Source organism: Mustela nivalis (genome assembly GCF_964662115.1).
Source record: "Mustela nivalis genome assembly, chromosome: 1".
Lineage (NCBI taxonomy): Eukaryota > Metazoa > Chordata > Mammalia > Carnivora > Mustelidae > Mustela > Mustela nivalis.
The window spans coordinates 185,954,648-185,976,723 of NC_139020.1; the positions used below are offsets into that span (position 1 = coordinate 185,954,648).

The window sequence follows — 22,076 nt, forward strand, 5'->3', positions numbered from 1 at the left end:
CTCAAAGTCGCATAGCAAATGCTACTGGCACACCAGAGATCCAAAAAAATGTTGGAACTAGAACGATAACCAAAGCATCTCTGTTCTCACTTCAAAGCGTCAGACTGCTTCATGATAATCAGGTAAATAGTGCTGGTGATAGTAATGATCATCGCGGTACTCATAAGAGCTTGCATAAAATGAGTGTTTATTTTTGGGCAGAAAGTCTGCGTTTATACATACTATCTTATTTAGTCCTCACAATAACCACAAAAGTAGGTGATACTAACCCACAGATGCTGAGAAATTTATTAATTTGTCCAGGATAATATAGTGGAAATTGTAGAGCTGTTCTATCTGGAGCTCAGACCTGTGCTTCAAACCACCCCAATCTGCCCCCCAAAGCCAAGCATTCAGAAGCGAGTCCCGTTCTCAGCAGAAGTCAGTGAGAACATATTTTCTGATCATTGGAATGATTGCCAGATCACCAGGACTGAATTTGTAGCCAGATCAATATTACAACCTAAATTTGTTTCCTAGTTGTACTCCTATGAAGATCAGTGAAAAAATACCCGAAGCCACGAGCCCTTCAAATTTGAAGTTCAGTGGAATTTATTTTTAAAGTCTTCTTGGGGAAAATAGCTGAATGAAATCCAGCTTTCCTTTGTAAGAGGAGATTTATTTTGCCTGTGTTCATTAGCTCTCTGGTTGAGCACACAGAGAGGAGCAAGATAGCAGATTATTCAAATAAACAAGTCATCTGATTGAAAGCACACTAATAACCTTGTTATTTAAGAGAGGCCCTGTCTGCAGCAAAGTCTCTTTGGCAACAAGTCATGTCATTGAATCAGGAGCTAGAACAGGGACTATAATACACATGCAATGGCTTGGCAGGATTTTAAAATGCAGCTGTGTGGGTCTTCCAGGTCATTCTGATAGGGCTTTAAAATGCATGGGTTGAGGGGCACCTGGGTGGCTTAGTGGGTTAAAGCCTCTGCCTTCAGCTCAGGTTGTGATCTGAGAGTCCTGGGATCAAGCCCCGCATCAAGCCCCACATAGGGCTCTCTGTTCAGCAGGGAACCTGACTTCCTCCTCTCTCTCTGCCTGTCTCTCTGCCTACTTGTGATTTCTGTTTGTCAAATAAATTTAAAAAAAAAAAATGCATGGGTTGAGGGCATGAATCTTATTCAAGTGGACATTGAGAAAGAAGTCATTTTCCATGAGTGTATCCCCACCATAAAATGCATACACCTCAATTTCCTCTTCATTCAGTTTATTTTCACTGAAGGAAATCTGGGGAGTCAAACTGTGTGAAGCAGTCACAGAAGCAGAACCTGAGCAGAAGCTAGGGAAAGAATATGTGTGGTGACACGTGCGGTGCCCTGTCTGATTTCTTCCAAGGGCCTCTTACTTTTCATTCATATACTTTGTAAACAAATGAACGGAGCTAACCAGTGAGGAAAGATATTGCAGCCTTTGCCCTTCCATTATCTCAGAGTTGACTGTGTGGTACGCCCCATGTCATTGAAGTGAGCCTTGAGGGACACCTGACCTAGTTGAGCAGCCGTGCCTTTAATAAAACTGCCAAAATAAGTTATGGAATTTCTTATACAACTGTGAGATTCCCTCAAAGACATGCTGAAGGTGACTGGAGTTTTATTATGGAGAGCATAACTTGGACGGTAGTGACCGGAGAGCCAGGTGACTTTGTGGTGATGACCATGATTGTGAGAGCCCCTCACACCTGGGTCTACCTTCTGTGTTGCAAGGAGACAACGACAACTGTGTACATTTTCTTATTTAGTAGTTATAATAATCCTGATAGAGATACTATTAATATACCAATTTTATAGGCAAAGTGAGGCTTAGAGAAGCTGGATTTTTGTCCAAAGGCCACAAACCCAGGGGGCAATGGATCTAGAATTTAAACTCAAACTGATTCCAAAATGAAGACCCTTAATTACTGTATCCATAGTCTTCAAATATTTTTTAACACATGCCCATTAGTAAAACATTTTGAGGATACTCCCTCTTTATATTTATTTCTTAATAACTAATTTTATACTAGTATACTATATGTATAATAAAATATATATAGGAGTAAATTAATGATGCAACAAAGATGAAATAATGATTGATGTTATATTTATTAATGGAACAAACTATTTTAGATCCCAGAAGAGATAATTATAATTAATGTTTTGGTGAGAGTAATATGCTTAAATATGCTTCAGTATTTTTGAAAGTTTTTGTTCAATGTGTTTGGACTGGTAACTCAAATGCCCAGTTCTGAGTTTTTTTCCATTACTAGGTCATACCTAGCAAAGATACTTCAAAAAGATCCTTAGATCTGAATGGGAAAATGGGCATCACTGGCTGCACATTTGAAATCAAGATATCCATGTTTCAGTTATATATACCAACGATGCAAGGATTTTTGTTGAAATCCAGTTAGTAAATTGCTCTTTCCCAATGCCAGTCTTTTGTTCTTCAACAAGTATTGTATCTTCATATTTTTTTAAAAGTTTGTTTAAAACTTACAGAAACCGTTGTTTCAAAACCTCTGAAAACTGATTCATCAGGTTTTGAAAATTGTTCCCAATATTTTAAAAAGATTTTCATAGTATATCAAGTATATGTATACATCCTGCCATCACACAATAAAAGAATCATTTCTAAAACAGTTTCTGCTTTTAAATTGCTTTCTTCAGAACATCAGTTTTTAAGAGTTTGTCTTTATGTTCTAGATGCTTCATTTTTATATGTCTTGCTAATTGTAATGGCTTCATATTGTTAGCTAATATTTCATGACAGTACGCATAGAGCATGGTTCAGTGTTGATGATTATCCATATATCAGATATTTTTTCTCGTAATTGTAAAATGGGGAGGGCTGGTGGCCTGATAAATTTGAGATGCTGATCTTTGTTTTTACCTTATAATATGGTTGAAGAAGAGTAAGAGTGGAAGTGTTGATTCTGCTATTTTTCTATTGACTGTACCAATCTGGTTATCATCAACTTAACCACCCCAGACAGGGATGGGTGGTGGGAAGTTGATGTGTCTTCAGTGGTTTCACATTGCATTCTTTGTATGGGTTCTGTCCATTTGGGGAGTGGCCAGAGATCTTACTATTAAGAACGGGGGGGGGGGGGGACTGCACTATGAACTGTAGTTCTATAAGAAGGTTACTTTGGTATCAACCAAAGAAATGGCTAGATAGCATAAGCCAGGCTTAAGGTGTGTGGCATTCAAAATTCAGTTGTTGTTTTTTTTTTAAATGTTCGAAGTACAGTAAAATCACATGAAACTCACGGTGTTAGGAGACTGAGACTCAGTAGTATCATGGTGGGGAAGTTAAATGGCTACAAATGGCCGTGGTCACTGATATTGCCTGCCTTCACCCCAACCACCACTACCACCAGAGTGAGATCACTCACTAATGTAAAAAAAAACTATTTCTAAATTATGTAAATAGCAAATGTATACTCGAGTAGAGAAGGCAGTGTTGTGAGCCCTCATGTACTCATTAATTATGACTTCATGGCCAATCCCTAGTCCTCATGCCTCCCTACTGAATTATGTTGAAGCAAATCCCAGACATAACATCATTACATCCATAAATATTTAAGTATGAATTTCCAAAATATATGGACCTGGTTATTTTGTTTGTTTTAATTGGTAAAAGACATTGGTGAGTTTAATTAACTATTGACTATAAAAAGTTATTTTTGTTATTGTTTCTAAGATAATATCGCTCAGAAGACACATTTGATTTCAAAGAGTTGAATTGTGGGGGGGAAAGCACATACTGGCATTAGCAAATTGATATAAATTACCTAGGAATTAATCTGACAGAAGATATATAAAACTTTTATGAATAAGAAATCCATGAAACATGGATTAAAAGGAATCAACAGGGATATACTGAGTTCTAAATGAAAGGGCGACATGTTTGGTTATTAATATAGTGAATTATATTGGTTCATTTTCAGATGTTGAATCAAACTTCCATTCCTGTGAAAAACCCTGCTTGGTCATGATATAGTACCCTCCTCTATACATTATTTGAATTGATTTCTTAAGATGCTGTAACTGGTTAGTGTCAATATTTGTGAGGGATGTTGGCCTTCTCTTTCTTCTATTATCTTTGTCCCATATTTGTTGTAGGGTAATGCTGGCTTCATACAGTGAGTTGGGAAGTATATCCTCTTCTGTTTTCCAAGTTTGTTTACCACCTGTGTTCTTTCTTAAGTGTTTGTTAAAATTTACCATTGAAGCTGTCTAGGCCTGTAATTTTCTTCATGGGAAAGTTTTAAATTAGGAACTAAATTTCTTTATTAGATATACAGCTATTTAGGTAATCTAATTCTTTTTCGCTGACCTTTAGTATTTTAGTAGCCTTTGAAGGAATTTATTCATTTAATATAAAATGGCAAATTTATTAAGAAATCCTCAGGTTTTTCCTTCCTGCAGATTCACTGCTCTTAGTTTGGCAACAGCCCAACTCAGTGCAAAAGGGCTGGTGGTTGTGTGTGCTGGGAGCCTTCAGAGCAGTAAACATACCGCTGGGAGACTGAGAAGTCAGACCTTGGGTGTGGCTCCTAGTTATCCGATTTGTGAATATAGTAATGTATGCCCTCTTCACCCCAGGAAAACTCATCTCCTACGTCTCAAGTTTGCCTGTCTCATGGGTCTCATTTACATTAGCCGCCAAAATCATAGCTCATGAAACAGATTGAACCCTAATAAGCACCAGCCCAATGTTTTCTTTTCATACATGTGGAAATGGAGTCCTGGAGACAAAGATCAGGAGACAAAACCTGAAATGCCCAGTTCTATGATAAGTCCTGTTGTCAAAGTATATTTTTTCCAGAACCTGAGAACATGTCTTACATATAAATACATAATGAACATTTATCAAGGATTTATCTAACTCCTTATTGAAAGTACCAGCAAGATGGAAAAGCTGGTTCCAAGAGCCTTAGAGAATGAGAGATTTATTCAGTCAGTAAGGGAGGCTAAAATAAGTTTCCTAAGTTATATTCAAAATTAATTGGTGTTCTGGAGGTCAATAAAACTGTGTTGCTTTGAAGGCTATCTTTTTTGACCAGACAGGAAATCATATGTAGCTTACCATTTTCAACAAATTACTTTTTAGCTGCGCAGAGCCTGGGCCCTCATGAATAGAAACAAGTAAATCAAACAAACTTGGAGTTCTTCTGCACATGAGGTAACCTCTGGGTAGATTTGGTAAGCAGTGCCCTATGTGACCAAAAAAACAAACAAACAAAAAGTGATACAGTCATCTTTTTACCTTTATTTCCAAGTTTTAGATAATTTTCCTTAATAAATGATCTAGTATAATCTCTGAGAACCCAGGGTGGAAGTATCAGTATCTCTGCTCGAAGACCAGCAAACTTGGAGGAATCAGAGCTCAAAGTCACAGAGCTCAAAGGTGGTGGAGGAAGGAAGAGCACTTGGTCCTCCTCATTCCCCACCAGGACTTTAAAAAACAAAACAAAACCCAGCTGTATTTCATGATATGTTCATTTATCTAACATACCCTGTATAAGTAGCTTCTGTGTATCAGGTACTCTGCTAGTGCAGAAAATTTGGGAACAAGCTGGACAGACTCACTTCACATCATAAGTAGGGAAGATCACATTGAACAAATATGTACAAGGGTGGTGAGCACTGTCATTTTAAGGAGCCAGAGAGGTAAGAGCTATCTTGATGTTCAAAGGCAGCTTCCTGGAGGAGATGACCTTTCACTTGAGTTTTGTATTAAAATGGGAGTGGGAACTGGGCGGTAAAGCATTGCAGGTAGGTGCTAAGTCTCTCCCTTGAGACCATTTGCTCCAAATGAATATTTCCCAGTTGCTTGATTCAAATAAGAACTCTAGATTTTAAAGAGGTAAGATGAATTTTCTTGGAGTTTCAACTTAAATTCTTCCTGGTCATGAATTATATCGTGAAAAAAGATGAAGAGGGATGGGAGACATGAGGGGAAACAGAGAAGGGGAAAACAGGACTGCTTTTCAGCAGTGTGCTGGAACTAGGTCTCAAGACTCCCTGTTACATTTCCCGGGAAGTTTTGAGCTAGATAATGTCACACTGGTACCCTGAGATCCCTCATGGTGGAAATATTTCTATCATGGAAACCATCAGACGCTACAAATGAGGATTCTCCCTCACGCAGAGATTTGGTTGTTAGAGCCTTACTGGCACATGAGAGGGCAGCCTTCCCAGGAGGAAATGCAAAGCCAGAGGCTTACTTGTCATTACAGTTACCTGTTCCCTGTCTTTGCTGATTATACACTTCTAAGATTGGAAAGTGCCTCTGTGGCATACGGTACCATAAACCCTGTATGCTACCACAGCCACATACTCCAAGTCTTAGTTCAGCCATGAATCCCTTCTAAACAGCCCAGTGCTCTCAGCGACAGGAATCTCTGCACCAAAGGGCAACCTAATTCATTTTTCCAAAGTTCCAAATAATGGGAAGTCTGTCCTCATGTTGTTCCTAAATCCGCTTTCTGGTGCTTTCTATCTAATGCTCGCTTAGTCTTCTGGAACTGCATAGAAAGATCTAGTCTCTATTTCCCATAAAGTTGAGGAATACTCAATCCATGTGCAAAAGACCAGGAAAATGCCTTTAATCTTATATAAAAATACACCACACTTCGATTCATTCAGGATGTTGTATTTCTTACAGGGGCTCTCAGCTTTGGCTGTGCTTCAGAGGTGTTTGCAAAGCTTCTAGATTTGTATGCATGTGGGTCTCCCCGCCCAGACATTGAGTGAGTAGGTCTGTGGGGCTGCTGGCATCAGTATTCTCTACAGGCTTCGTGGGCAATACTGATACAAAGGCTGAGCCCCCAAGTTTATTGGGTCTCTCGGCTGCTATAGACCCAAGATTCAGTGATTTTAAAAAAAGAAGGTCCCAAGGTGTCTGGACGGCTCAGTTGGTTAGGCATCCTGCTCTTGATCTCAGAGTTGTTGAGTGTGAGCCCTGAGTTGTCTAGCCCACTTTAAAAAAAGAAAATTCCCTCTCTTTAACAGTCTGGTGAGAAAAGTAGACATAAGACTCCATGCTTTACATTAATATTTATAGTAAAGGCCAAGTGGCAGGCGATGAAGGAATTAAGAGAAAGGGTGTCTAATTCAATGACTGGGGGAAGCCATCAGGGGAAGGTGGCCTTACACAGCATTTTGAAGGTAAATAGAGGCTTAGCGAACTGAAGAAAGTGAAAGGAAAAGGAAAGACCTTTAAGTGGCATTCATAACCCCAAAAGATGAAGGCATAAGTGGAATTGTGAAGACTTGCAGAAAAATGAAAATAGAATTATTGTTAACCAACCATAGAGGCAACATTCTAGATACAACATAAAAACATATTGTTCTCTGATTGCAGACAGATATACAAGAGATAAAAAAAGGAACTTTCTTCAAAGAGATTTCAGTAATATTTCATGCAGTCTACCTATGCGCTTACCAAGGCATGAAATAAACAGTGCTCCTATCTCCTAGGACAAGTGGTCTGACTCAACTTGGAAGTTCAGCCTCTTGGCTGCTTCCAAAAGGAACGGAAACTATGTTTCTGTCAGATGCAGTAGGGGTAATGAAATCACTACTGCCTTTAAAATATCAGGAGCACGAAATTTCATGAGAAAGAATTGAGTCAATGATCAATATCATTTTAATAAGCCAGAACTCATTTGTGGGTGCAGAAAGGTCCAGGAAACCTCTGCACAACCCAGTTGGTTAATCTTGCCGCAAAGTGCTGGAACTCAAAAACACCAGTGTTTTTTTTATGTTTTCCTGTTTCTGAATCTCAGGACAAGGATCCGGGGCAGGATTTTCTGTTCTCCATTGTGCAAGCTTAGGTTTGCATGGCATGTGCTGCTATATTTGGGTTCCTTTATAGAAAATTTGATTCCATGTGCGTGCATGCGTGTGTGTGTGTGAGTGAGAGTGACACACACACACACACACACACACAGAATGTGTTTAATTAATATGCTTTAATTTTTTGAAGCAATTTTAGGTTTACAGAAAAATTGAGTGGAAGGTACAGAGACTTCCCACATACTCAGTATCCCCTCTCCCCACAAAACAGCCTCCCCTGTTATTAGCATCTTGCATGACTGTGCTACATTTGTTACAAGTGAGGAGCCTGTGCTGTACATTATTATTAACTAAAGTCTGTCATTTCCTTTACTTAGGGTTTACGCTTGCGTTGTTAGTATTCCCTAGCTGCAGAGAATTTCTGACTTTGCCCCATTTTCTCTCTCTGCAGTTCTGGGTCATGAAGGGAGATTGTCAGAACCATTTAAGGTCTCCACATCCCTGCAAACATTCCAGCAGCCTGAAGAATGCCTGCCGATCAGTAGTACCCCTTCTTTCACTGTTCATGACCGACAGAGCAAGGTTCTTATCGAAATCAGTTTCAGTGAATTCCCAGTTTCAGTTCGTGAGGTGTTGCATTAGAGAATCTTCCTTAACCTATTCATAGACGCATTCAGATTTTTTTTTTTTTTTCAACTTCTTTTCTGGAAATAGTTGCTACCGATAAGTTCACTATTAAACCTCATAAGACTCAGAATGGTGTTTGGTGATTTAGTGATTTCATATGCTATGCTAGTCTTTTTAATCTGGGTTCCAGCCAAATGGAACTATCTGCTGTTTCATTTGCAATAGGTTGTTGTGACTTTATTTTTGGACAGCTCTCTTGTGCATGCTCGATGCTTGTCCAGAGAGCAGCCTCTAATCCTCTTTCTTCTTGTCGTTCTTCTTGTTCTCATTCTTTTTATTTATTTTTTGGTCAGCAGAGTCTGAATTATAAACGGACAAAAGAAATTCTTACTGTGTCGCCACAACGTGGCCCCACAATTTCTCATCTCTTTCCCAACTCTCCTATCCTAGAATCCCTTGCTCCTCTCTTCTCCCACTTGTCCTGCCACTCCCTCTTCTGCCGACTTCTGTGCCAGCTGAGATTCTAGACACTTCAAAATCCTCCTCTCCTCAGATGTCACAGCTTGCAGGATACATCGTCCTGATTCTGCAATGAATCTGAGAGCTCATTACCTTTCCCTGATCCTGCCTGCTTTCAAATCATGTCACTCCCTTGCATCAAACACTTCTATGCTTTCCCATCCTGCTCTGAATTAAACCCAGACTCCACACTTGGGCACACAAGGCCCTGCACTTACCTCTCAAGGATCCAATGATACCACTTTCCCTTGGGCCAGTACTTCCTAGCATTAATAGCTGGTCAGGTTCATTGATTTACCCATTCATATTGGTTCTCAAGGTGTGGTCCATAAGCCCCCCGGGGTGATTTTCCCAATCCTAAGACATTATTTAATTTTTCAACTGTATTGACATTTGCACCAACGATGCAAAAGTAGTGGTGAGTAAAACTGCTGGAACCTTGGCGCAAACCTAGGCAGTGGTGCCGAACCACACTCGGCAGTATTGTCCTCCTCGTGGTCACGAGCTCACTGTTTGAAAACTGTTTCTGAATACTCTTCATGATAAAGCTGTAGAAATTATGGATGTTAAATTTTGACATCAGGGCGCCTGGGTGGCGCAGTGGGTTAAGCCGCTGCCTTCGGCTCAGGTCATGATCTCAGGGTCCTGGGATCGAGTCCCGCATCAGGCTCTCTGCTCAGCAGGGAGCCTGCTTCCCTCTCTCTCTCTGCCTGCCTCTCTGCCTACTTGTGATGTCTCTCTGTCAAATAAATAAATAAAATCTTAAAAAAAATTTTTTTGACATCATTTGTTAATCTGTTAATATGAATTTAGTAATATTAAAATTTGACATAATGATAAATATTTGACATTATTATAACATAAATTAGTGTTCAATTTTGACTCAAAGTACATATTCTATTAATACTTTGTAGAATGAAATGGTAAACACACATCAAGCACTCAAGCACATCAAGCACATCAAGGCTGTGTGACAAGGGTCAGGCAGTGGTTGTCTTGTGGAAAGGGACTTATGTTATTGAGTTGCCAAACAGAACTAGTCTGTCTTTTTTTTTTTTTTGTCTTTTTTTTTTTTTTTAATAGAACATCAATTTTACTTGAAAGAACTGACAGACAAATGAAGGTTATTCAAACGTGGGCATTTCCCAGATGTTTTCTGGAAAATGAATGAAGGGAGCCTGTTACTTCAAGAAAAACAGCTAACAGTATTTTTTTGCCAATGATAAGATTTGAGCTTTCAATCCACCACTGTAAGCTTGACATACCCAAAGCCGTTTTTTGTGATACCAGTTGTTATTTTTAACTAATGTGATATTTTACATATTATGTAATGAAATATGTCAATATTTGGAATATTTGCATAACTCAATGAACTAATATTTTCCATATGACCAGAATGGTATTTATTTATTTACTTATTTTAAAAGATTTTATTTATTTATTTGACAGAGAGATCATAAGTAGGCAGAGAGGCAGGCAGAGAGAGAGAGAGAGAGAGGAGGAAGCAGGCTCCCTGCTGAGCAGAGAGCCCAATGCGTTGCGGGGCTCCATCCCAGGACCCTGGGATCATGACCCGAGCTGAAGGTAGAGGCTTTAACCCACTGAGCCACCCAGGAGCCCCCAGAATGGTATTTAAACAAAATTCATGGGTAAAAGATTCTTTCTAAAAGCAAGAAGGACCAGTGAATTTTAAGGTAATAGTTCATTACTATGATTTCCAATTTCATACTACAGCTAACCTTTAAGAAAATACCACTGGTTGAGCATTGGTATAGTATCAAAGAAGACTCTCCCCATTTATCTGAACATTTATTAAAACATTTCTCTCTTTTCCAGCAACATATCTATGGGAGGCCAGTTTTTTTCCCCACATATTTCAACCAAAACAGCTTATCACAACAGATTGCAGAAACAGAGATGAGATTCCAACAGCCTTTGATTAATCTCTAAAGGAGATCTGCAATACTATGAAATGGTGCCATTCATTTCACTAATATTTGTTTTGGAAAATATAGTAATTTTCATAAAAGTAGATTACTTAGATTAACAGAAACTGAATCATTTTAAAGCAATTAGTAAATACTTTAAACTTTCCAGTTTTAACATCTATTATAGTACAAAGCAATAGACATAACTTGTATAAACAGAAGCTCTTTGTAGTGGTCAATACATTTTAAGAGTGTAGAGACTTGAAACCAAAATATTTGAGAACTGCAGCCACTAGAACACTTTTTAATGAGGACTTTGGGCCTAAAATTCTATGCTTGAGGGGCGTCTGGGTGGGTTAAGCCTCTGGCTTCAGCTTGGGTCATGATCTCAGGGTCTGGGATCGAGTCCCATATCGGGCTCTCTGCTTTGCAGGGAGCTTGCTTCCACCTCTCTCTCTCTGCCTGCCTCTCTGCCTACTTGTGATCTCTGTCAAATAAATAAATAAAATCTTAAAAAAAGAAAAAAACCAACCTTGACCACCTGTCAGAAGAATCTAGATGAATATTGCCTAAGTTTCTCCAAATTAGAAGAGTTTATTATTGTTGTTGTGTGAGTGTGTGTTGTGTTTTTTTGTTTTGTTTTGTTTTGTTTTTGTTTTTTGGTGTTTTTTTTTTTTTAACTACCTGTATTTTGTTTCATGGTTGGACATGTGATTCAACTTTTTGGATGCTCTGCGGTCTGTGTATAGGGCACTCTTACTCCTGTTCTTTTCCCCACCCCTATCCTTTTTCTCCTCTCATCCCATCTCTAATCCAACTGTTATCCTGACTCAGTTTCTAGATTCAGTTTTCTTTTTTTTTTTTTTTTTTAATTTTTTAAAGATTTTATTTATTTATTTGACAGACAGAGATCACAAGTAGGCAGAGAGGCAGGCAGGGGGCGGGGAGGGGTAGGGAAGCAGGCTCCCCACCCAGCAGAGAGCTTAACACCCGGCTTGATCCCAGAACCCCGAGACCATGACCCGATCCAAAGGCAGAGGCCCCAAACCACTGAGCCACCCAGGTGCCCCTAGATTCAGTTTTCTTAATTTTTTTTTCTTCTTCTACTAAATAATTGTTTTCTGAGAGAATCCCAGCATAGCTAGTGTTTAATGTTGTTTGCAAGGCTGCTTTCCTCTCGGTCATAGAGCTCTCTTGGGTCTTTTCTGAACAAACTGATCTTTAAGAGTAACCTGGCTAATGGGTCTGTATTACTTAATGGTTTAAAAATTTAGAGTTAGCTTTTAGAAAGTAGTAACTAACTTAAAGATACTCAGTGGCTGCTATTCTAAAAAAAACGTGTTTTTTTTTTTTTTAATGGGCAAGAACTTTTATAGTAGATTTTAAATTCTTTTCTAAAGAAGCACTTCCTGGGGTGCCTGGGTGGTGCAGTGGGTTAAGCCTCTTCTTTCAGCTCAGGTCATGATCTCAGGGTCCTGGGATCAAGCCCCACATCGGGCTCTCTGTTCATCGGGGAGCCTGTTTCCCCTCTCTCTCTGCCTGCCTCTCTACCTACTTGTGATCTCTCTCTCAATCAAATAAATAAAATTTTTAAAGAAGCACTTCCTAAAATGTGGTAGATGCATGCAAGGTGATAGTACCTATCTATTTTAACTATAGTTAGCGCATAAAGCCCATGATTTCACAGATATTGTTCCTTAGAACAAGTGTCAGTTTCAAAAAACATGACTTGCAAATTATTCAAGGCAAAATATAAAGTAAATCATAGTATGGCTGGTATATGGAGAGGGTGTTACCTGAATGGCTGAGTTTGAGGAAACCGTGTTGCAAAGAGAAGTCCCAGGTTATAGATTATTATAACCTCCCCCACCTTTAGTACTTTTGCTCCTTCAATGTCCACTTCAGAATTATTCAGTGAGAGTTTCCCATGATGAAAGCTTTCAGGTGGATTTCTTTTTGCTCAAGCCAAATGAATGAAACTTACTTAAAACACCTTTTTCAGAATGCATTATGCAAATATCTGCAATATAGAAAATGAAAAGAATTTTATGTAAATAAGCAAATATTTGGTTAGGATGACACAACTTCTAGATTTCCTGGAATCAAGACTTCATTTAGGACAGACAGTATTTTAATCTGGTTGTAAGAAGAGGTTACTTTAAGTATAAATTTAAGTTTTTGATAACCTTCAAAGAAAGAAAATTAAATAAATGTTGCTCTCACCTCTCTAGGCTAAGTTATGGTTTTCAAAGCACTTGTTGATTTAATGTTCCTATCAGCTTTCTATAATGAAGTTGAGTTTTGAAAACTACTTTTCTCTCAAATAATGATTTCTCCCTTAAAAAGAAAAAGCACACAGAGAAAGACAAACACCATATGATCTCACTGATATGTAGAATCTTCAAAAAAAAAAAAAAAGAAAAAAGAAAAAAGAACAAACAAACAAAAGAAGCAGAAACAGAGCTATAAATAGAACAAACTGATGGTTGCCAGAGGGTAGTGAAGGGGAGTAAAAGATACAAGCTTCCAGTTATGGAATGAATAAGTCAGGGGATAAAAGGTACAACACAGGGAATATAGTCAATGGTATTGTTACAGTGTTATATGGTGACAGATGGTAGCTACACCTGTGGTGAGCCCAGCATTGGAGCTGAGTTATTGAATCACTATGTTATATACTTGAAACTAAAATAACATTGTGTGTGAACTATACTTCAATGTTTTAAAAAAGGAAAAGCGTAGCTCATGTTATTAGAGTGTAATGTACAATGCCGACTTTATGCATTAGGGCTGGACTTCAGTTATGGGTATAACTGGAACATCTCCTTACACTCCAGAACAACTTTCTACTACGTACTGCCTATGCTTAGAGCGCTACCATTTTAGATCCATTCTTTTAGGGTAAATATTGCTTCTCCCTCTTTTATAATATAGTTGATGTTGATATGACGCATAGTAAAGGAAACACACATTAGTATGAATATTTTCTTTTATGCCCAGAGAAAGCCTCAGGTAGCTACTGGGAAAGCTTTTGGATGCAAGTAAAAGGAAACACACAATGATCTGAACTTTAAAAAAAAAAAAGACTTGTTTTTTTCTCGTATTATCAGGGCAGAGGTAGGTGTTTATAAACATGTGCTCAACCTCTCAAAAACATAAGGGCCAACATCTCCATGATGCTCTTGGCCTAAGGAAAGGGTTATATCAGCAACACTTTGCTTTTTATAAGGATTAAATTCAAAAACTTTTCCAGAAGACCCTGAGTAGCTGTCTGGCCCTGTTGCATGTCGACCTATAGCAGGAAGGGAGATGGGAAAAGAGTATTTGGTTTTTCAGCCTCTCAAATGGAAGGATGGAGGAAGAGGGGACAAAGAAAACCTCATCAGAGAAACTTCCAAAGACTGAAAAAACAAAGGTGGAAAAAGGCATTGAGGAAGAAGTTCAATGAAAGGAAAAAGGCAAATCACCATCATAACAATAATACTTCTTGAGCCTGGGTGGCTCAGTGGGTTAAAGCCTCTGCCTTCAGCTCAGGTCAAGATCCCAGGGTCCTGGGATTGAGCCCCACATTGGGCTCTCTGCTAGGTGGGGGGCCTGCTTCCCCCCACCCCGCCCCGCCTACTTGTGATCTCTCTCTATCAAATAAAGAAATAAAAATCTTTAAAAAAAACAATAATACTTCTTATCATTGTTTTTATTAGTCAAATCCTGACTGTATGCCAGGTGCTGTGCTTATCTGCCTTATGTACGTGATCTCACATCCTTACAAAAACCCTGTAAGGTAGATCTTTATATCTCCTCTTTACTGAGGAGAAAACCAAACTCAGCTACTTGCCCAAAGACTTGTGTTAAAGCCAGGATCTGTCCTGTGCTTGCTGGAACTTCCTCATTGCCTCTCTGGAGACCAGCCCCTAGACCTGCAGGTCTCTCTTCCGGTTATATCCCGGGCTGTGCTTCTCCAGAACGTGCAGGACCTTACGAACTGCCGGAAACACGATGGGAATCTTCAGGCCCCGCTTAATGAGGTGAACCAAACCAAGAATGCTGCTGTGGTGCCAGCAGAGCTGCTGTAGCTCTTTCCTCTGTCATAATTACCTTTCATCTTCTCAGGATTTCTGCTCTTGGAACTCATTACTTCAATTCTGAATTCTGATCTGATGCACAAGTGGCTTTGCTACGTATTGAGTGCTTTGAGATGGACTTCTATTTTGGGAGAGTTCTGTTTGTAAATGGCCCAGAGAAGCCTGTCTAGTCTATTTAGAATTGTCCTGTCGGCTTCTCTGGACCAATTATTTCGGTGTGTTCATGCAAGGTCACCTTCAGTGTTCTCTTCTATCTAGGTCAGTTAACTTTAAACCAGACACAAAACCGCAGATTAGTTCTTACACTGGCTATGTATGTGAGCTCCTAAGTGAGATTTTCATTCACTCATAGAGTGGCCAGAAGGATGCTAAGGCATCAAAGGGAAGATGTGATCCCGGACTCCCTGACCTCAGTGTAGGAAAACTGAGAGCTAAGATTGTGCCATGGTCATTTCATATCACCAGAGCCTAACCTGGTGCCTGGTATCCATTCAACACTTGATAAGTTTGTGCAATCATTCAACAAATATTTGGTTAGAGCCCATTACATGCCAGGCACTAGAAGCACGGCAATAAACAAGACTGATGTGGGTCTTGTACACGTGAAACGTGTTCTTATGGGGAGAGAGGAAACGAAAATGAAAAAGCAAGCATTTTAAAACAAATAAGGCCCAAATGTCCCTGAACAGGACAGTAATAAGCAGTGGAATAGTTAGCAATGAGGACAAATAGACTATTGCTACCCTCAGCCACATGGCAGAACTTCATAAGGCATGACTGCACTCCCGTCAAGTTCAAAACCAGGCAAAATTCATCTGTGGTGATTGAAGTTGGGCTGGTGGTCACCTTTGGAGAGGGGCAATGATGTGGGGGACATGCGGGAGCTTCTGGGGTCCAGGTCATGTTCTTCGTCTTGATCGGAGAATTGGTTCTATTAGAAAGTTCACTTGGCAAAGATTTCTCAGGCTCTGTGCTTATGACGTATATTTTCCCATATGCATGTTGTAATTCAACTAAATAAACGTATCTTCAAGAAGTTAGACGCTGGCTGTGGTAATGGCTGTAAGGCCATTGCATGGGGTCCAAGTGTGCTAGACATCAACTTTGGGAAGCACTACTGTAGAAAGAGCAGTCAGCGAAGACGTTCCTGTGAGAGGCTAGTTAGGCTGAGCCCACAGGGCAGGTTGGCGGGGATAGGTGGTAGCCGTGGGGAGATGGGGAAGAGCATCCCAGGCAAGGGGAATGGCGTGTGCAAAGGCTCTCAGGGAAGAAACGCTGGGGCACACTGGAGAAAGACAACAGAGTCCAGGGCGGCTGGAGAGTAGTAGGTGGAGAGCAGAGTGAGGCCCAACAAAGCTGGCAGTAGGCAGTGGTTACACCGTGTGGGCCTCAAAGCCATTTAGTTTATAGTCTGCCCTGTACCATTTGACTCTTCTTCTGTGCCAGGCAGCGTGCTAAGATCTTTAGGCACATACTCCCATGTTCTTTTTATCTTTCCAGCAACCCTGGGAGCAGTTCTTATAATACCTATTTTGTACATGAAGAACCAAGGCGTGGGGAAATTGGTTTGCCAAAGGTTACTCTCGGAAATGCGTATTCTCATCAGGATTTGAACCCACATCTCTTTGACCTCAAGGCTCTGTTCCCAACTCCTGACTTCTGACCCTGCCTCTGAGCCCTGGCATGTAAATGAACTTCTGCTTGGCAGTATGACCCATGTACCCTTAGGACTGTGACTAAAATACAGCCCCACCCAGAGAGGTCTGGGAAGGAACAAGCAGGCTGGGTTTGGAGCACACATCTGGAATCTTCCCACAGGCAGGCTTGCTGGGGGAACAGAATGCGTAAGGCCTCAGAGCTGCGGAGTCATCATCACAGATCACAGCAGCTACTGTTTACTGGTCCTTTGTGCTGCGCCAGGTTCTGCAGTGAACATTTCACTTATCGCTAGTTAATTTTTGTAACAATCCTGTGAGGTCAGCGTTGGCCCTCTTTCACAGATGAGAAACTGAGGGATCGAGAGGGTAATCATTTGCCCAGTGAGACGCAGTGAGTGCGGTGACTCAAGAGATGCTTTGCTGGTTTAATTAGGGGCGAGAAAAATAGTAGACGTGGACTGGCAGGCATCAAAACCCAGACACAAGCATAGCTCTGTCTCTGGAATCTGGAATCTGTGCCCCTGGCTCTCTCACAGGGAGCCTGAGGTATCTGTGGAGGTAGGAGCTGTTTTCTGGGGCTTCACGATGGGTGTTCTCCGAACCTGACTGACCTTAATGCTCCCAAAGGCCTTCTCCTTTTAAGTGTTTTATACTATCGTTTTTTTCCTCTCCATTTAGACTATGAGGTGTGTGCCTGAGGACACTCCTTTATTTCTCTGGACTCTCCGTTGTCCTGCCCTGGCCTGGGAGATCAGAGGTTGAGCTGTTTTGTGGACCGCCAAAACCGCAGGGCGCTGGGCAGGGCCAGGCAGGCCACATGCTCTGTAAATGTTTCTTGACGAGCTGAGTGCTCTGGTTATTTAACCAAGGTTAGAGTGATAATGGATCTGGCTTGGGTCAACAATCAATCCTCATCATTCAGGGGTGTGCATTTACTTTCATTTCAGTTACTTGAGATTTAAGGCAAAAGCAAGGCACGTTGGTGGCCACTCCCTCTCTTGCTCCATTGCCTCACCCCAGGCCCCCCTCATGCAGAGTTGGTTCCGGCCCTGGAAGGAATTCTGAATGAAAATTCTGTGAGACGCCTCAGTTGGTACTTACTGTAACTTAGGCCAGTTGAGGCTGAGCTGCTTCTGAGAAATTTATGTTATGGTGCCATTTTTATGAGAAAATCAACTGGTCCCTAATAATTCAGTTGAAATGTTTTCAAATGCATACAAATAACTATGATTTTTCTGTATAACTCCAATGATACCAGGATCTCTGGGTCTGACCGGGAAAGTCTGCTTGGCTGGCTTAATAGTGAGTTCATTCCATACCCTAGGCATGGTTGTCCAACACAGTAGCCACCAGCCACATGTAGCTCTTGGACACTGGCAGTGTGGTGATTCTGAATTGAGATGTACTGTGGGTGTAAAATAACACCAGATTTCAATGATACAGCACAAGGGAAGAATGTAAAATAGCTCGTTAATCATTCATGTAGTAATTATATGTTGAAATAATATTTTTGCTTTAGCAAAGTATATTAATATTTAATTCGTTTATTTCTTTTTACTTTTTAAAATGTGACTTCCAGAAAATGTAAAATTATACATGTAGTTAGCCTTAGACAATGGGGCTCTGGTAGAACGTGACAAATATCAATCTGGCAAAAACCTACCTCTTTTATATCTGCCCCTGACGAGTCCCACTTTTCCTGAAGTTACAAAATTAGCTAAAGCACCTCACCTCCCATCTCTGTTCATTCTCAAAACTCTACTTTGTTTCCTGATTGAGTCCAAACTGAAGCCAGGCTTCAGCCTCCTATAGCGCTAAACATTATTTTCTCCTAGCATGACTTGTATTGATTCTAATGATGACAGCATATTAAATGTATATAGAAACGCATAATTTTTAAAAAGAACTCATATCCTGTTATCAAATAGCTGTAAGTATGCCAAGGCAGTAATTAGGATTATCACCGTTTTCCAAGCGAGAAACCTAAGGATGAAATCACATTTATTTATTTAAACCCAGCCCTATTCTAGAAGGGGTTTTAACCCTCTGGCCATTTCAGAGAATGTGGCCTTTCCAAGATGACACAATGGCTGATAGAACTGGGACCCTAATGTTCTCCTTACCCTTTCTTCTACAGTGGTGGTTCTCAGACACAGCATCCCATGATCGGTTTATAAAGTATAAATAATATATATGTATATTATTATATATAATATATTATATATAAATAATATATAATGTATAAAGTTTATAAAGTATAAATAATAGTAAAAACAGCAAAGTTTTTAGCTGACTTTATTTTTATATAAGTCAGAACTGATTAAAGGATATTCAAAAATAATTTCTCTTTCATATACTGCACTCATTTATTCAACAAGAGCTTATGGAGTGCCTGTCTCACATAAGGCATAAACTTGGCCCTGGGGACACATCGATGAGCAAATAACAAGAGAGACATATCATCTAACAAACTGAGTCATAAGTAACAAGTAGAAAGGGCTGTGGAGTCTACTCTCTTAACAACTTTCCAGCATATAATACAGTACTGTTAATTTTAGTCACCATGCTATACTCTATATCCTCAGAACTTACATCTTCGAGTTGGAATTTTGTATGCTTTGTTCAGCATCTCCCCATTCCTCCCCACTCCTCAGGGGATGGTACAAGGGTCCCATTTTCTCTACAACCTTGCTGGCATTTATCTCTTGTTTTGTTTTGTTTTAAATGATAACCAGTCGAACAGGTATGAGGTGATACTTCATTGTGGGTTTGATTTGCATTTCCCTGAGAAGTGATCTTGTGTATCCTTCTGTGTACCATCTGTATGTTTTCTTTGGAAAAATATCAAGTCCTCTGCTCATTTTTCATTGGATTTTTTTTTTTTTTGCTATTATATGAGATCCTTGTATATTTTGGGTATTAACCCCTTACCAAGTAAATGGTTTACAAATACTTTCTCCCATTCCGTAAATTGCCTTCTCATTTTACTTTTTGTTTCTCTTGCTGTGTTTATTGTAGGGATGTAGTCCCGTTTGGTTTTTGCTGGTGTTGCTTGAGCTTTTGAGGTTGTATCTAAAAATTCATTCCCAAGACCCATGTCAAGGAGGTTCCCCCTATGTTTTCTTCCAATAGTTTTACGTTGGGTGTCTTATATTTAAGTCTTTAATTCACTTAAGTTAGTTTTTGTGAGTGGTATAAGATAGGGGTCTGATTTCATTCTCTTGCATGTGAATACTTAGTTCTCCAGCATTGTTTATTGAGTAGTGTATCCTTTTCCCACTGAGTATCTTGGAGCCCTTGTCAGTTATCATTGCTTGTGTACTCATGGGTTTATCTCTGGGGGACTGTTTTTATGCTAAAACCATACTGTTTTGATGACTAGAGTTTTGCGAAGCAGGATATTTCAGACCACCTGAGGGGCCCGTGTTACGGCGTGTTCAACAACGATCTCTCATGAAAAAAAAACAAAAACTAAAAAACAAAAATACCAGACTTGTAGCCCTTGCCAATTTTCCTGCTGTAAATGCTCCCATCCTGTCGGATACCTATTTTCCAGTAAGATGTCACCAAATGTGGACTTGGGAGGAGGTATATGGTTGCACCCATTGTATATCATTTCCACTATACAAACACAATAGATGTTGGTAACTTCAAAAGTACAGATAAGGCTAAAATAATCAGGAAGCAATGAATTTTGAGTATGTGTTACCCTTCTTTTCAAAGTAATTTATTGAACTGGAATTTATATTATTTTTAGTAAACAACCACCTCACAAAACTCCTGCAAATTTAACAATCATTTTCTGCACACCTGAACAATTCAGCTCTAGTACACCAGTGGGCCTGGCATATTCCATGTAGCCACGATCCTTATCTAGAACAAGTCCTCACTGTCCCTTCTTCCTCTGTTCCTTACAGATCAGCAAACAGCAGCTGCAGACAGTCAAGGACCGGTTTCAGGCTTTCCTCAATGGGGAGACCCAGATCGTGGCTGACGAAGCCTTCATGAATGCTGTCCAGAGTTACTATGAGGTAAGTCTCACCATGCAGAAGAATGTCAAGACCACTCAATCCTGAAGCCCAGAATTTCCAGACTACTGTTCCATGGGAACAGCAGCCTTAGCCTCGTACAGGACCATCCCTGCCACAGCAAAAGGGTTGATGACTGGTTACAGTTTTAAGAAATCACAGCGTTTTGTGCGGCGAAAACGAAATCGAAGCCCCTTGTTTACCAACTAAACAAGAAATTTATATGCAAAGCATTTGGCACTTTGCTTGCTTTATGTATGATTTCTTTTTTTTTATATAATTTTTTATTTTTTTATAAACATATAATGTATTATTTGCCCCAGGGGTACAGGTCTGTGAATCGCCAGGTTTACACACTTCACAGCACTCACCATAGTACACACCTTCTCCAATGTCTATAAACCCATGGATGATTTCTTGTTTAATCTGTACAACAGTCTCATGAGCAAGGTCTTGATACTATTTCTGTTTTACCAGTAAAGCAACTGAGGCTCAGAAAGGGTTAGGTCAAAAAAAGGGGCGGGGGGCGTTAGGTCAATTACTCAAAGTCACACAACTGTTAAATGCCACAAGAGAAGATTTGAACTGAGTTGGGAGCTTGCCCTCAAACAACTCTACCCTTTCTAAAGGATGTTCACATCTCCCAGGAGGGTGCCTTCACTAGCTTCTTGTTCTTTGTGTTACAATGGTGCTGTGAGTTATTTTCTGTAAATGAGAACAGTATTCGAGGTCTAGTACTCTTCTCAAGAGAAAATCTGTAAGTGAGAGAATATATCCTGAACATATATCCCAAGTGAACTTTCAGACCTCTAGACCTCAGAGGTCTATTTATCAGGAAAGTGATTTGGAATTAGTATATTTAAATTTTATAATTATTCTTCCATAATGTACACATTGGCTATTCTTTATACATTATTAATTAGGTGGCTATGCCATACCTTCCTTTGGGCCATGTTAACTTGATGTGCATATTTTAAAGTTATTATATGGTCATTAAAAGACATTTTACTTTAAAAAGAAGACTTTTTGCTTTTTTCTTTTAAAAAATAATTAAAAAATTATTTGTTTATTTACTTATTTATTTGACAGACAGAGATCACAAGTAGACAGAGAGGCAGGCAGAGACAGAGGGGGAAGCAGGCTCCCGGCTGAGCAGAGAACCTGATGCGGGACTCGATCCCAGGAACCTGGGATCATGACCTGAGCTGAAGACAGAGGCTTCCACCCAGGCGCCCCAATTCTTTTAAATTAACATATAATGTATTATTAGCCCCAGGGGTACAGGTCTGTGAATCACCAGGTTTACACACTTCACAGCACTCATCATAGCACATGCCCTCCCCAGTGTCCATAACCCAGCCACCCTCTCCCTACCACCCACTGCCCCCCGGCAACCCTCAGTTTG

The 22,076-nt window shown here is 39.9% G+C and overlaps 1 protein-coding gene across 20 annotated transcripts in view; it reads left to right on the plus strand.

The window, feature by feature from the left end:
* CADPS (calcium dependent secretion activator) overlaps window positions 1-22,076 on the plus strand; it is a 469,696-nt gene that overhangs the window by 82,695 nt on the left and 364,925 nt on the right. For all 20 annotated transcript variants that reach the window (XM_082727404.1, XM_082727406.1, XM_082727407.1 and 17 more), the window contains exon 2: window positions 20,561-20,674. In XM_082727404.1, coding sequence (XP_082583530.1) covers window positions 20,561-20,674 — 114 coding nt within the window. The remainder of the gene's footprint in view (window positions 1-20,560; window positions 20,675-22,076) is intronic.